Here is a 15,838-nt window from a genome sequence, read left to right on the forward strand (position 1 = left end):
ACAATAATACTATAAAAATAACTTTTATTATTATATAACTATTATTATAATAATACTCTCCTACTCTCACCACTGAGAACAGAACAGCTGAGAATTGTTATACATAAACTACCTCCACCGCTATGTCGAGCCTCGGGGTGACGGCGACATTCCACAGGTTTTTATCAGCGCCACCTCGTGGCGGGAACAATAAATAGCCGAGCAGCGATTTATCTTTGTCGTGACATAAAAAAAATAATTGCATCGCACAATAACTATTTATACAGTAATAATTATATCATACATACAGGAAATAATTTTAAGTAATCCAATACAATACAATTAATAAGTAAGAAAAAAAAGTACGTGAACCGGAAGTAGAACTCTCGGCACCGCGGTCGCTGCAGCCATCAACACCGTGCACACGTGTTTACGAAATAGACCATCTGGGGAGAGGGAACCTAACTTAAAACGTATTCTCTTCAACCTACGGTAAATTGAATCAATGTGTTAAACTAGTAACTGCATTACGAGTAAGGTTATTGCTAATTTCAGAACCAACGAAGTGTATCTGTATGCATGACTCATCTAATGGCACACATGTAGCGTACTCGAATGTGACTAACAGTGTTAAGAGTTATTGTATTTACGAATAACATGAAAACCGATCATCAAACTGCCTTGGAGACTGATTCTATGTAATAGATTAAAAATCCGGCGATGATCTGTACTTCTATTTGGCTAACTCGTATCGATCCGCATATGGCTATGATACCATAACATATAATACCATACCATATCATGCCATACCAAACCACATCACAATAGAACCAAATCACAGCACCTTATGCTACATAACATCAGATCGTATCATTTCATACCATGTCACAGGGCCTGGACATCATGATATAGAACAGCAATGGTTGTTTCTCTCTCAGATTGGAAGAACGCCCCGATGACATCCCTTGCCCACCAGTTAAAGAGGCTTGCCTTGCCTCAGAATGACCCCAACTTGTTCACGCGTAAAACTGTCGCCTCCCTACTATTCGACCCCAAGGATGCGGCCACTATGGACAGGAACACCTTCTACGCCCTCGGTAAGTTAGCCTGGTGGGAAACAAAGATGACTGTTATGGTTGTTTGTGTGCGGCGGCTTCGGCCTTTCCAATCACCTGCACATGAGTGGCGATGAATGGGATGGAGATAGATTTGATTTCTATTCCTTAGGTTGCACGGGACTTGAGGAACTCTTGGGGGTCGAGCCTGTGTTCACAGAGTTCCAGAGCACTCTCTTCGACCAGGCCTCCGTGAATTTAGAGAGAAGCATCCAGTCGAAGGAAGTCAATGACAAACTGGACGCTAGCATCTCGCTCTTCCTCACACGCCTCTCTCCGTACCTCCTCCTTAAGCCGGCTCAGAAGTGCATTGAATGGCTTGTTCACAGGTTTCATTCCCTTTCCCCTTTTTGATTAGCTACTTTTTTTTACTTTAATTTAGTCACTGTTGCATTGTTGACACAAAATTGAGGCTCACAGCACTTGCATCAGCTGCTCTTATTGCGGTGGTTTACTCTCTCTCTCTGGTCAGATCTGTATATCTTTTTACTGTGACAATTCTGTTCTCATACTATAGGTTCCACATCCACTTGTACAATATGGACAGTCTTTTGGCCTGCGTGTTTCCCTACCACGAGACCAAGTTGTTTACCAGGGTGGTGCAACTCCTGAAGATCAGTGACCCCACCAATCGCTGGAACTGGCTACACTGCCTACAGGTTTGAAGGTCTTTTGACTTGAGTGTTTGGTATATCACAGGGGGAGACACTTTTTTGTCTTTGTTTGTTTGTGTTATTTATTCATGACCTTAACATTGTGAATTGAAATGCTGATCACTGATGACGCTTGATACCTGTCATCAGAAAAGCGGAGTGCCTCTGGCTCGGGGAACCCTGATCACACACTGTTACAAAGACCCGAGCTTCATGGATTTCATCTGCACCATGGTCACCAAGTCAGTAAAGGTAAACTCACACATCTTTTACTTCAAATCTGACAGCTCATGGAATGGTTTTTCAGTGGGGAAATAAGGTCAGAACCATGCCATACAAGGTGCATTATACGGCAAGCCGGCAAGGACAAACTTTTCTAGTCACTTTTTAAAAGTCACTAGTACTTATATTTTAGTTACCCATTATTACTAGTAACAGTAATACATTACAAGTAAATTTTTTTGTTTTACCAGTAACAATGTATTTTTTACCGGGCATGAGAAAATATTAGACAAAACAGCTTGTTGATAGTTTAATTTAAAATGTTATTATTAAAAATAAAAATGCTACTAGTAACAGCAAGAAAAGGCACTCGTCCTTAATGAAAAAGTACTAGTACTCAATTTACAGTGACTTATAAAATTGAAATAGAGATTAGTAACAATCTGAAAAGATACTAGTCCCATAGGGTCCCATAGGATTCAGTAACTAAATTGTACTAGTACCGAAAACATTTTGACTAGTCAAACTAAAATAGTTACTACTAGCTGTTGGAATAGCAACTCAAATATACAGTAAGCAGACCTGCTGACTTGCAAGCATTTTGTGTACCAAATAGGCTTGGGTGATCGTGCAAAATTCCACTCGCTGATCAGCAATATAGGATTTTATTGGGGGGGTTAGTGTTTACACAAAAACATCCAGATTTTACAAAATTAAGTCCCAAATCCACCTCAAAGTCTCTGTATGGGACTGTAGAGCGGGGAAGTGAGACCCAATCACCAGTGGTTACTCGACAGCTCTGAGCGAAGATGGGGAGAGCCTCTGCCCCCTCTCTCTCTCCCTCTTCCCCCCTTTCCCTCTCCGCTCCAGTTTCAGGTACCGGGAATATTTCTCTCTGTGTGTTCACTGTGCAACAAACTGAATGAACTTATATTGAACTTTATTGCTCATCACATATTAATTGATTCACATCAATTGATAGCCAAAACATTTATAATAAATTATCTATTTATACAAATAAATCCACAATTGAATGGCAATTTCAGCAATCGAATAGTGATTTTTTTTAAATATTCATATTCTATTTGAATATTTTTCTTTTTGAATTTCCAATTTAGTTACTGCAGCCCTATAAAGTACTGGTTACTTTTTTTAAAGTGAATAGTTCGTCCTATGAATTAAATGTCAAAATGGCTTGCCATATGCTTGACTTGGGTATCTTCCTCTATGCTCTATTATAGAGTGTCTATATATAAAGCATTAATGATAATCCCATCCTATTCAGAGATTGAGAACCAGTGTTCCTTCAATTTAATTAATTTTTAAATCCGCTTGGCCTTTTCCTTTGCAGGCCTACTTGGACCACTCTGGCCCGAGCACCCAGCTCAGAGTCGTCTTCTCCTTCTACGCTTCCACCATCGTGTCGGCCTTGGATGCTGTGGATAAAGTCTCGAACACGATTATATCCAAACTGTTACCCTTTGTCCAAAAGGTGTTGGTATTTTTTGAAATTCCTTTAGCTTCTCGTTTCTTTCACACTTTCTTTAACGCCTTTGATCTTTTTTATTTTATTGTATTACATTTTTTTTAATTTCGTACCCTAGGGGCTGAAGTCTTCCCTGACCGACTACAAGGCAGCCACGTACATGATCGTCTGCCAGCTAGCAGTGAAGGTGGTGATGGAGAGGGGCCTGGTTAACACCCTGGCTGTGCAGATCAGCAAGTCCTTGCTCAAAGAGCCCGTGCTGAATAAAGAAGGTCTGGGCTGCCTCGCGGTGCTGCTGCAGAACCAGAAGGAGGACACTGTTGGGCCCAAGTACTCCATTCAATAATCTAATTTGTCTCAATCTCATCTCACTGTTGGTTTCCTCTGGGTGCTCTGGTTTCCTCCCTCCATCAAAAACATGTATATTAGGGTTTATACTCCTGTCGGTGCCCCTGACCAAGGCACTGGCAAAAGAGCTGGAGTTGGTCCCCGGGCGCTGCACTGCGGCTGCCCACGGCTCCTAGGTATAGGATGGGGCAAATGCACAGGATGAATTTTGTTGTATTGTACTTGTACAATGACAAATATATATTCTATTCTATTTAATATCTGTTGGGGAAGTAAAATTTCATTTGTTTTTGCAATTGACGATGCGTAACGCAGTTTGATTGTACAGGAAACCTGCGATCCGTCTTAAAAATAAATCCCCTATGCGGAACATTTTCTTAGTTTTGAACCGCGATCCAAGGGCATTTTTGTTAAGGGGTATCTTTAATTTTGTATTATTCAATCATTTTCATGAAATCACTGTTAAACATGTCGTGTCATACTTGTGTGTTTTTTTTGTTTTTTTTCTGTGCTTGTATTATTAAAAAAAACCACATCACTTTAGCTTAGCTTATTTTAGCATAGCCTAATATGGCAGAACACACAATGACAGTGCAAAAATGTATACTCCATCACTACATTGCCTCATATTTTCATATTTCATATTTTTGAAAAAAATATAGATTTTAAACACGACAATGGAAAGAATCATGAAGGAACATAGTGATGGAGAATATATATTTGTGGGCTATCATTGTGTGTTCCGCCATTCACGCTGAGCTAAGCTAAAGTGCATTCATTACTGTAACAGCCATCTTGAATTTACGTGTTACGGTAATGAATAGTAATTGTAACAGGAACTTTTTGCTAAGAAAAGCACAGAAAAAGTACAAAAATAATATAATAGTTAATAACAACCAAGTGGCCCATATAGTAGGCGTTTCATACTTTAATATTTAAATTAATTATTTCACATTCTCTGAATATGTGCCTCAATTCATTTCAGACGTTCGTTTTATGGTGGTTGTGATGAGAACGACCCAGATACTGTGAAAGTTTTGTGCCCTGTTTTTTATTTTTTTCTTCTCTCTTCTTAATACGCTTTTGTCTCAACCCTTGCACAGGGCTTTTGGCTATCTGTGCTCCATGCCCTCCCTGGTTGAGACCCTCCAGACCATGGCGGTGCTCCACGACATCAGTCCCCTGCTACAATACCTGCTGCCTCACCTCATCCACACTGTGGTCACCTTCAATTACGGTAAATAAATCAATTGTTTATTCAATTGGAGTTCACATTTGGTTTGCTTTGTTATACCTGTCGATTTAAAATAAATAAATAAATAAAAGTGGTTATGTTTTTGTTTATATGGATTATACTATATATAACCGTTATCTACTGTGTATAACTACAATGCCTGGGCTGATTCATGGTGGATTTTAAATGCACAGTAGATAGCCAAATGTGCACCATGTCCAAGTGCTACATTTAGTCAGCCCATAAATGTACAACAGATTGTTGTTTTTTCTATATTTGAGTCTTCGTTTTGCTCCTGCGTCTCAATTTAGCTTAGATTTTGACAATATAGAATTTTACTTAAACATGTCAAACGTGCATTGAAACGCAATTCATCTCATATATTTGACATTTGATCACAATTGCAAGCGTGAAATTGTTTTCTGCCACAGCCCTAACTTTCTCTCAATTACTTTTTGTGATTAATCTTTTATTTTAGCATGAGAAAATGCAAACAAACATCATTGCTGCAATTTAACCTCTAATCCACCTGAAAAGGATAGGCTGTTTTTCAACCCAGGCCTCATTAAAATATCAGTTCCCATCATTTATTACTTTTCATAGCACAACCTCACGGAACCCCTTCACTATTGCGGAACATAACGCTCTGCTGTAGCTTAAGCCTTAAAAAAACACCTTAAATCTATTTTTCAAAAACGGGAGACATATTTGTGTTATTCGTATTGGTAAGCGCATTATTGTCGTGCCTTTGTTTTTTAACATTTTTTGAAAAAATGATAAGTCACATTTTATTTTAAACCACTTTTTGCAATTGCCACAGTGCATCTGAAGCAAAACCTTGGCTACACTAGGAAGAGTAGTAACTTCCTATTTCTAGTCGATTATTAAATTCTCGTCCATTTAAGTTCTATTAATCTCTTAATGTTCTATCTATTAAAATGCCCTGAACGTCTATGTGTTGTTTTCCATTTGCGACCCAGATGAGAAGGAGCAGGACCCTGAGTCTCCGGACCCCACTCACGTCTCCATATTTGAGGCCATCCTGCGGAACGTCCCACTGACCAAAGGCCTGGACAACACAACAGTCAGGTTGGTTCACGACCTTCATCAGCTTGAATTTTTTTATTTTTTTATTTTTTTAAGGCTATGCATCCAACCTCCGCTGGGTAGATGGTGGTCCTCCAGTCAGTCTCCCTGCACTCAGCAGCTAGTTCTGAGTACTTGGTCTTCTTTCATTCAAAGGCAGCCTCCACCCCCTCTTCCCATGGTACTGTGAGCTCAATGAGGAGTACAGCTTTTGCCTCGAACTTCTCCCCACCCTAGTCCTGTCCTTCCTGCCTGGGCCCTGCCGAGTTCTTGGTGCTGCAGCCTACCAACCGCTCGGTCAACCTCAGCTTGGGGTTTCCACTTCTAGCCTGTACGGACCTTGGTGATTGCATTCCTCACAGACTGATCGGAGGAGTCTCTTAGTTCAAGAACCAGCCTGCTCTTTTCCTGCTTGTAGCCCAAACTGATGACCGATTTGACTGACAAAATTCTGAGTCTACAGCCCTACAAACAATTGATAATAATCGGACACACACAAAATAATTCCCCTATATGTTTAATGGACTTTAACTCCCCCTCACGTGCAGCGTGCAAATCTGAAGTGACGAGTGGGATTGTACTCAGCGGAGAGACTGAAAAGTCTCTCCTTGAGTATAGAATGGAGGACAATGATATTAACTAAAAAAAATCATTATTGTTTATATTTCATATACTTCTAACTTTAATAAATACAAATAAAAAATATGCAGGTACCCCTCACTTAACAACCTGTTTGTTAACCTGTTTAACGACCATTTGGACTCATCTACCAGCTCTCTGACCAGTCTGTATTGTGCGCTGCCTTCGATACCACGTGTGCATCATCACGCATCACGGTTGTCAGTCTCGCTCCCGCAGTCTGTCAGTATTCATTACACTATCGTTCGCAGTCTCCACGCCCCCTCTCTGTGAAATAACACGGGTCGTCGCTTATCGACCCGTTGAATGGGAGGGATGGGTGATTCACCTGTTGCTCATTGATTGCCCTGACGAGCAACAGGTGTACAGCCTGTTGCCTGTCAGGGCAATCAACGAGACTCAAGCCAGAATGACCTAGATTCAAGACCGGGATGGCTGCAAAGACCGCACGTTGCTTTTTCCAGGCGGTTCTCGTGCGGTACCATAGTAGCACCTTGGGGCAGTTCTCATAGAGCTTGTAGGGTACTGGGGCCTGGTGCTGATGAGGACCTTGCCTTCTCCGCGACATGCCTGACTTCACTGAGCTTGGGGGGCATGCCATTGAACTTGGATGTCGATGGAGCAGCCAAGGCACCTACCCTGGTGTTCCTAATGGGACGTTCCTTGTTGGATCCCTGTTCTGCCTACTGACATGCTGTTCCAGCTGCTCCCTGGTGACTTCCAGCTTCCCACTCTTTTTCTCCTCCAGCAGCTGCCTGGGGTGGTTGAAGAAGTTGGCTCTTTCTTTTTCTTTACGTTTCTCGCGGTTATGGATGCACTCAGCTCTGCGAAGGCTGGCTAGCCTTGGTCTGACCTCCTCTCACAGTGCTTTCAGCTCCTCTTTCTCTGCTCGAGTTGCCTTCCTCCAATTCTTGCAGAGTAGTCCTCGCCTTTGCACCAACTGACCGATCTGACCTGACCTTTTTCTCCTTTCCCTTCTTTCATCGAGCAGTCCTCTGTTTGGGGTTGATGTCACCAAACCTGTCTCTGCACTCCTTGTATAGGATGTCCCCAAACAGGTTATGGTTGGACTCCGCTTCTCCTCGCAACGAACCCTCCAATATCTTAGTCAGATCCGCATCCAATTTGCACCATGCCTCTGCCACTTTCACCTTCCGCCATTTAATCTTGCTCCTCCCAGCTGGTTCCTTGCTCTTGGCTTGACTTGGCTCAGTTCTGTAGGGACTGGTGGGAACCTTTTCTTGGTGCTCACACGTAAGCTCGCTCTCCGCCAGTGGGCCTTCTACCTCTACTACTTCCCTGCCTTCCGCAATACTGGATCCGTCAGCATTGCGGAAGGCAGTCCCTCTTGGACAAGAGGGACCGTCCCTCTTGTCCAATCTGATGCTGCAGTGCAAGGTTGACGGAAGCAGGAAAGCAAATCAACCTAAAAGTGCAACACATTTGTGGGAACTTCAACAACAGTGGTGGGAAGAACTTTCCCAACACTATTTTATTTGCATTGTAGAAAGAATGCCACGAGTGTGTTCAGATGTGATAGTTGCAAAAGGTGGCTACTTTGAGTCAAACATTTTGTTGAACAAAACATTTACATTTACATTTAGTCATTTAGCAGACGCTTTTATCCAAAGCAACTTACAAGGGAAAATAACATTCAAGCTACATTGCGACAGAGATTAGTGTAACAACAACATTAGTGTAACAATAAATACTGCTAGGTAGTGCTAAGTAATTGTAGGTTAGGACAGGAGGTACTCACTGAAGAGCTGGGTCTTCAAGTGCTTCTTAAAGACAGAGAGGGAGGTCCCCGCTCTGGTCATTTTTGGCAGCTCGTTCCACCAAAGTGGAACTACAAATGAGAATAACCTGGATTGCCGTGGCTGTATGGCCGGCAGAGCCAGGGGACGCTCATTTGACGAGCGCAGCACCCGGGGGGCAAAACAATTCCATGATTTATTTATCTCCAATTGTTAATATGTTCTATGCTTTAATTTCACAGTACATTGAGACATTAGACTGTGTTAATGTCAATAAAAACTGGGAAAATGGAGTGTGTGTGTGTGTGTGTGTGTGTGTGTGTGTGTGTGTGTGTGTGTGTGTGTGTGTGTGTGTGTGTGTGTGTGTGTGTGTGTGTGTGTGTGTGTGTGTGTGTGTGTGTGTGTGTGTGTGTGTGTGTTATCAACAGGTTTTTTGTGTATTACTCTACCTCTGATTGACTGTCAGACCCTTTTACATCACATGGTATCTGAATCTAACTAGTAGTTGGGACCTAGTGCCCTGGAACAATGTCTTAATAATTTCCCTTGGTTCCACTTGTAGGATCCTGCTGGAGGAGTACCTCAGTCAGAATGAGCCCACTGCAGAGCATATAACGGCCCTCAACCAGCACTTGCTGCCGCTGGTGCGGCTGTTTGAATCCAAGTAAGTCTTAACTACTGCCCCTTCAGTGTGAAATTGCTGTTGTTTTGTTATGACATCCGGCTGCTTTAATGATTTACAAGAACTACAACGGTAGAAGTAAGTACAGTCACAACATTGGCAACCAATTTAAATTGGACTTTCTTACATTAAATCACACCAGCTATTCCCAAACTTACGAAGGCCACAGCTCAATTTGAAATCTGAAAATCTTCTGCGGCCCACCCAAACCTTTGATCACAACTCTGATCAACACACAAGACTTAAATGAAGTATTTCCCTATATATTTTTTATTTCATTAACAGTATGCAACAATTCTATGTGAACGTGGGCTTACAGCAATGCAGTGAAAATCAACAGTGCATCCACATACGCGTAACAATTGAACTTGAACTTGGTTTGTAAAGTAACAAATGTAAAAATGGGGTTAACAATTAAAGAAATAGGTCAGATAAATGAAGAATGCACATTTAAATTCCATGGCTTTGTTTCATTAATTCTGATCACTTTTTTTAAATGTAAATATTTTATCACAAATATTTTATGGTCAATTCAAACCTAATTCAAATGTTGAAAATTAGAAATGTTTTATTTATTTATTGTAAAATAGTAAATTTGAATGAAAATGAATCAATCTTTCCCCGAATAAAATTGTCATCGTCCACAGATGAGTAAACTTCTGCATCCTTGTTTGATTGAAAACCCTTTTGTTTGTTGAAAATTGAGTGCTGGCAACTTCTAAAGGTGTCTGTAGTCTGTGACGTGTACCAACTGCTGCTTATTGTCATGGGGATTTTTGATCTCTGATAGCTCGGGCCTGACTAAAAAGCAGGTTTTTGCCAAGCGTCCAGCCGTCCACTGCCCTGCGTGACATCAATCAACTTAAATGCACAGCGTTATATGCTCCCCTCTCGCAATTTTGTTTTCTCCTTGAAAGCAACAAAGGGCCAGTAAAAATCAGTTATACAAATATACCAAGTTGGTTATTTTTGCAAAATAAAGATAAATTCAATGACTTTCAATCATCTCAACAGCTCACATCAACACGGTAGCCCAAATAATAGTATAGCAATACAATAAAAATTTTAATCTAAAAAGAAGATTGTAATAATATGGGGGAAAATGTAGCAATATAAAAAAAGGCAATATACACTCAACCTAGTCATGAACAAAAGTTAATAATAATAATAACTTAATAACAGAAAATGAAAAACAAAGACCTAAAAAATAAACATACGTTCCAAAAATGAAACATAGGGTTCTACACAATAACTTATGAAATAAACTGTGAACCAGAAATATGGACGTCAGCAACATACACCTCTGTTGCTTAAGCAGCATCTCTGCTTCCTTTTTACTTCTCATGTGCTGATACTAAGTCATTTTTATTTATTTGTTTGTTTGTTTATTTTACTGGACAGAGGCAGCATTTTAAGACGCATGATCAGTTTATACAGACTACAGGACAGTCAAATACCTCATTGAGTCCATATAACCGAAACGCTATATATTCTCCAAGACTCAATGAGAGAATTTAATCTTTTTTACCGTTATTATGAGTGTCCTGTTTTCCGTAGCTTTTGTTTCTGTTTGAAACGTCGTTGGAAAAACAAACGTGCAAGAGTTTTGTCACATCTGGTCCATCCCTTCGCCAGGTACTGCGGGGCTTTGGATGGCATTCTGTCCGGGCACGTCAGCAACATCGCACAAGCCGAGGAGAAACTGCTCTTCCACCACTTCATCTCCCTGTCCATGAGCTGTGGGAAATACCAGGTACTGTTCCACTCCATCCCTTGGAGATACATTGGAAATAGAGTCCAAAACTGTTTTCAGTGTTTCACTTTACAACTTTCGCTCAACTTCAGGTTGGCTCCTGAATTTAGAGTTACTTGTATGGCAGCAATTATAGTGGAAAATTTAATGGGGGAAAAATAATCAATACTACAGTTCATATATCTGTATAAAACACAAAAATACATTTCTCTCCATCTACAAATTGAGTGGATGGAGTGGATTCCGGTGTGGAAAATACTGTCAAATAGTCAAATATATAAAAAAAACTATACAGAAATGCGATACTGTGCACAAGATAAATTATTATCCATGTATTGCAGCAGGAAGTGCCAAAGAAAAACATTGAATAGCTCAAAAATATTGGAGATGGGCTTTTCATGTAATTTGAAAACACAAGCTAATAGATTACATAAGAATTATGTTAAATTCCAATTAAAACCAATGACTTACCACCCAGTTCTACTTCTTCTGTTGTAGAGTTTCAAATGCTTTTGATTTAACGTTTCAATTTATTTTTGGTGTTTGCATGTGTGTGTATTTAGTCCAGTCAGCCCCTCGCCGTCGTTAATCATATCGCATGTCACACCCGGCTCTTCCCACAGATCCTGGGCGACTCAGACACCTCACTCCTCCTCAGTCTAAAGCACCCCGTGGCCTCCGTCCGAAACATGGCTGTGGATCACCTGGCCAGTATCCTCTCATCTGGGCCGGTATGTGAGCTTTCTACGAAAACTACTGTCACCCCTGTGCACAAAAAAAATCAACATTTGTTTTTAAACATTGTATTGTATCACATTGCGTATAGTGCTGCATAGCAGCTAGACTTAAAATAGAAAATAGACCCACATTTCTAAACCTCATCGGTTATTTTTTTAAAGCTTTTTTAATATCATTTTCCCCATTACCTTCCATAATTTTTTTGATAGCTTTATTTTAATCGCGTTTTTCTCTTTTCTTTCACATATCACATATTGGCACTTTATCAATGTTGTATCAGTTAGCGATGATGATAATTTTGGCTGCCCCCTAGAACAAACATTAGTCGACAAGAAGAGTCTCAACATCTTCCATCTTTAAACCTCACAAGGCACCACTCTTTGTTCATGAACAGGTATAAGAATTAGAGATAAAGCCCTAAGAATCAGCCAAACACGCCCTACCCCACACCTGCCACGGCCACTGTGAAAAAAAATGCCCAAATGCTGTATATGAAAACACACAAACAATAAAATTGTGGATAAAATAAAATTATTTTCGAGCTTGAAAAACTGTGTTTGTTTGTGTGCATTTAACAGCAAGAGAACTTGGACCCTACCTTCCTGAGGGAGGCCCTGCTCGACAGGATGATGGATGACGTGCCAGAGATTGTAGCAGCGGCTCTCAAAGCCCTCAAGGTAACGACTGGACTCCTGGTGTACTCCAGTCCGCTACTCCAGTCCCACCCACTTTATATACTGTGCTGGGCAATAAAATGATAACAATAATTATTTCAATATTTTTTCCCTCAATGTCAAATAAATAAGCTTGATAATTTTGATGATGCCTTTGAAGATTTCTTCATTTATAGAAACGTTAGGCTCATTTTGGCAACAAAAAGCCAATCAGTTTTGACGATCTAATGCTGACCTTTCACCTCTAGCCAATTAGGTTTGTCGATATAAAAAGTAAGCCCTGCCTCCTCCTGGATAGGTTGCACTTGTAAACACACCAGCAGTGGAGACAGAGTGGCAGTGTCCAAAATGAGCAACTCACAGAAGATTATGTATCGTTGACAAATGAGGGCCACATACATTGATAGTTTCGTGTTTTTTGGAATATTTAAGCTCAGACTCAAAACAGACGGTATATATCCATTGTACAATATGTTGACGTGCCAACGAAGTCCAGCAACACCACAAATTTTATTATTTATTAAGATTTAGGGCTACTTGCATATTTATTTTTATTTTTTCTACATTTTATTAAGGTGAAATGTTAATTCAAGCAGCTGCACTTGTTACTTCTTGTTCACTTCTTACTTACATGACAAGTGCTGTGCAATGTTCATAATATAAAAATAATATTCAGCATTTTATCTTCAGATAGTTCCCCCGTATTTTTCTTTGATATTTGTTTTGTTTAAAGAAAATAATGTTAAGTGCTAAATTTTGTTGGGAGTTGTTTTTGTTTTTTTTTAACAGTGCCGATTTTTATTTTCAGACTCGCTGATTTCGGACAATTTAATTCCACCAATAAATGTGTTTTTGAAATGCATCATGGCATACAACTGTCTTCTTTATAAAAAAGAAAATATTTAACAGAAATTGTGATTAAATTTTGTTTATATATTGCGATTAATATCGTTATCAAATGGTTTGAAATATTTTATTGTGACAACATTTTTGGCTATATCACCCAGCACTACCTACTGTTGACCCCTGTTTTTTTTGTTTGTTTTTTTAGGTCTACATTGACCATTTGGATCCGGAAGACACGGTCTCTTGTTTGCTGTCCCTGCTTGAAAGAACAGACCTCTCATTGGCTGGAAAGTGGTAATCAGGACTCGATAATCACCTACTCCGTACTTTCGCTACTATTAACATTGCATTTGTTGTACCTTTTAATAATATGGACTTTAAATAACTAGATAGTTCCCCCAATGACTGTCTGTTGCATATAATGTACAACACTACAATACCTCTATATACTGACTGAACTTAGGGTCATCCCTACCAATCAGTCTCAGAACCTCAGCGTATTTGTCCCCCCCAGGCTCCCCGTTCTTCAGGAGGCCGTGCGGGTACTGGAGGACCCCCGCCTGGCGAGGGGCAGCTCTGAGCTAACGGAGAGCCTGGCCTGGAGACTGCTGCCCTTCCTAGTGGTCACAGCGGGGGAGCGGGATTGCCCCGAGCTCCTACTCTCCGCCAGCGTCGCCCACTCACCCATTCTGGCCCAGCATCTCCTTACTCAAAACTGGTCTCAAGGTAAGGCCCAGCGCTAGTTGAGTTTAATGCTTGCCGGGGTTCTTACCAGGTCCTTGAGATGCTCGAAGTGCTTGAATTTGGTCCTCGTAAAATTGACCATAATTTAAAACCTGGACTATTCCCCCTGGTATTGTTATTCAAATCGTGACGTAATGGAAATGCTTTTACGACAGATTATGCCAGGGAAATATAAATTGAAAATGGTTGAAAATAGGCATTTATAAAAGTAGACGATAATGAGATTAATAATAGATATATAGGTATATATATAATAGATATACTAATACAAATAATAGACAATGAGTGTATTATATTTAAATTTAAAAAGTTGTTTGGTGTGAAGTCCTGAAAAATGAAAAAACAGTGCTTAAAAATAGTCTTTAAAAGTCCTTGAATTTTTTTGAATGAACCCTCAGGTTTCCAGCTTCCACGAACAGGCTAAATATAACCTGTGAATGGCTGTACGTGCATGCTAACTACAGATATACACGACTTCCCGTTCAACGATGTAGGAGTCTGGTCTCGTTGGACTAAACTTACTCAAACTTACCAGTGTTGCCAAGATGGCACCACCCGAGTGAATCTACTCCTGAATGTGAACCTGACCTGAGAAACACAAGACTTTTTGTTTCTCCTCTCAGAGCTAGACGATGTGATGACCCGGAGCTCCGAGGCTGATTTTGTGTCCATGGCCAATCAACGTCTTGTCTCCACTCTAACCAAAAACCTGGCCAATGTGGAGCACTTCTCCAAACGCAATGCTGTGAGTGTGTATTTTGTTTAGTTGTTGTTGTTAGTTTCTTTCATTTGTTGACATTTTCACCGCATTTCTTTTTTCTTTTGTTACATTTCGGAAAACTGGACCATTAAATTGTCACACTGGCTTCAGACACATGTAACCTGGAACTTCTTCCGGACTTCTTCTTTCTTTCTAGACACCAATTTGAGCGCAGGCCATAGATATTGTTTGACCTTTGTGTGCTGGAATATTTTGAATGAGTTGCTGCTCCCACAATACTAATATTGTTGTCGTATAATGAATGTGATAATATTTAAAAAGGAGCCACTTTGCCATGCAGTCACTCATTGTATTATTTATCGTAAAATTCTGCAATTCTCATCCAAGCATAACCCCCCCCCCCCCCCCCCAAACTCGTCCGTAGCTGGAGAAGCTGGCCTTGTTCGTGGAGCGACCCCACGGCTCCCGGCCCCGAGAGAGGGCCGCCTTCCTGGTTCTGACTCAGACCCTGTTGCAGGGCCTGGAGGAGCTGAGCGAGACGCAGCACCTCCTTATCGCCCAGCGGGTCTACACTGCGCTGGAGCCTGCCCTGCTGGGGCTGCCCACAGATGAGGTTAGGCAACAAGTATGAGGTCTTTCAACACAGGGCTTCTATTTTGGCTGAAAATGATGAATTGGTACAGCCTCTGCAATTTTGATCTCGCAACACAAGAGCTAGTTACCGTTATTTAAGTCAAAGCCTAGACTAATATTACTTCATTATTATTGCCAGTATTTTACATTTTTTTCTTTTATATTTTTCACTGTTAAAACCTTTACCTTGGTGTGCTACAGGCCAGCGAAGAGTGTTTGGGATCTCCCACCTCCTTCTTCGAAGCCCTGGCACTCTACCTGAACCGCGCCAGGGAGGGCAGGACAACTGAAGCGGAGTACAGACAGATGCTGCTCTCCCTGCTCCAGTGCTTCATCACCTCTCTCAAGTGTCCCGACACGTCCTTCAAAGGTAATGCAGCAGCGCTTGGACTACATTTAAGATAAGATGACACTCAGTCATTCCACAGAGAGAAAGTCAGCAGCACCACCAGATTTTACCACCTTCATGTGGTAAAGTCCTCAATCCTCGTTCCTCATTTCAGTATTTGCGTGTGTTGGTTTCAGACC

At 40.8% G+C, this 15,838-nt stretch overlaps 1 protein-coding gene across 1 annotated transcript in view; it reads left to right on the forward strand.

Annotated features, from left to right (window-relative positions):
* Nucleotides 1-402: 402 nt before the first annotated feature.
* Nucleotides 403-15,838, forward strand: part of heatr1 (HEAT repeat containing 1) — a 44,586-nt gene continuing 29,150 nt past the window's right edge. Inside the window, exons 1-18 of the mRNA XM_080021907.1 lie at nt 403-471; nt 918-1,076; nt 1,207-1,423; nt 1,612-1,753; nt 1,898-1,999; nt 3,321-3,461; nt 3,574-3,785; nt 4,907-5,040; nt 6,018-6,126; nt 9,082-9,183; nt 10,837-10,954; nt 11,578-11,685; nt 12,271-12,369; nt 13,418-13,506; nt 13,727-13,938; nt 14,580-14,701; nt 15,102-15,290; nt 15,512-15,680. Of these exons, the coding sequence (XP_079878033.1) occupies nt 935-1,076; nt 1,207-1,423; nt 1,612-1,753; nt 1,898-1,999; nt 3,321-3,461; nt 3,574-3,785; nt 4,907-5,040; nt 6,018-6,126; nt 9,082-9,183; nt 10,837-10,954; nt 11,578-11,685; nt 12,271-12,369; nt 13,418-13,506; nt 13,727-13,938; nt 14,580-14,701; nt 15,102-15,290; nt 15,512-15,680 (2,407 nt within the window). The 5' untranslated portion in view covers nt 403-471; nt 918-934. The remainder of the gene's footprint in view (nt 472-917; nt 1,077-1,206; nt 1,424-1,611; nt 1,754-1,897; nt 2,000-3,320; nt 3,462-3,573; nt 3,786-4,906; nt 5,041-6,017; nt 6,127-9,081; nt 9,184-10,836; nt 10,955-11,577; nt 11,686-12,270; nt 12,370-13,417; nt 13,507-13,726; nt 13,939-14,579; nt 14,702-15,101; nt 15,291-15,511; nt 15,681-15,838) is intronic.

The sequence above is a fragment of the Zeus faber genome, assembly GCF_960531495.2.
Source record: "Zeus faber genome assembly, chromosome: 20".
In the NCBI taxonomy this organism is placed as follows: domain Eukaryota; kingdom Metazoa; phylum Chordata; class Actinopteri; order Zeiformes; family Zeidae; genus Zeus; species Zeus faber.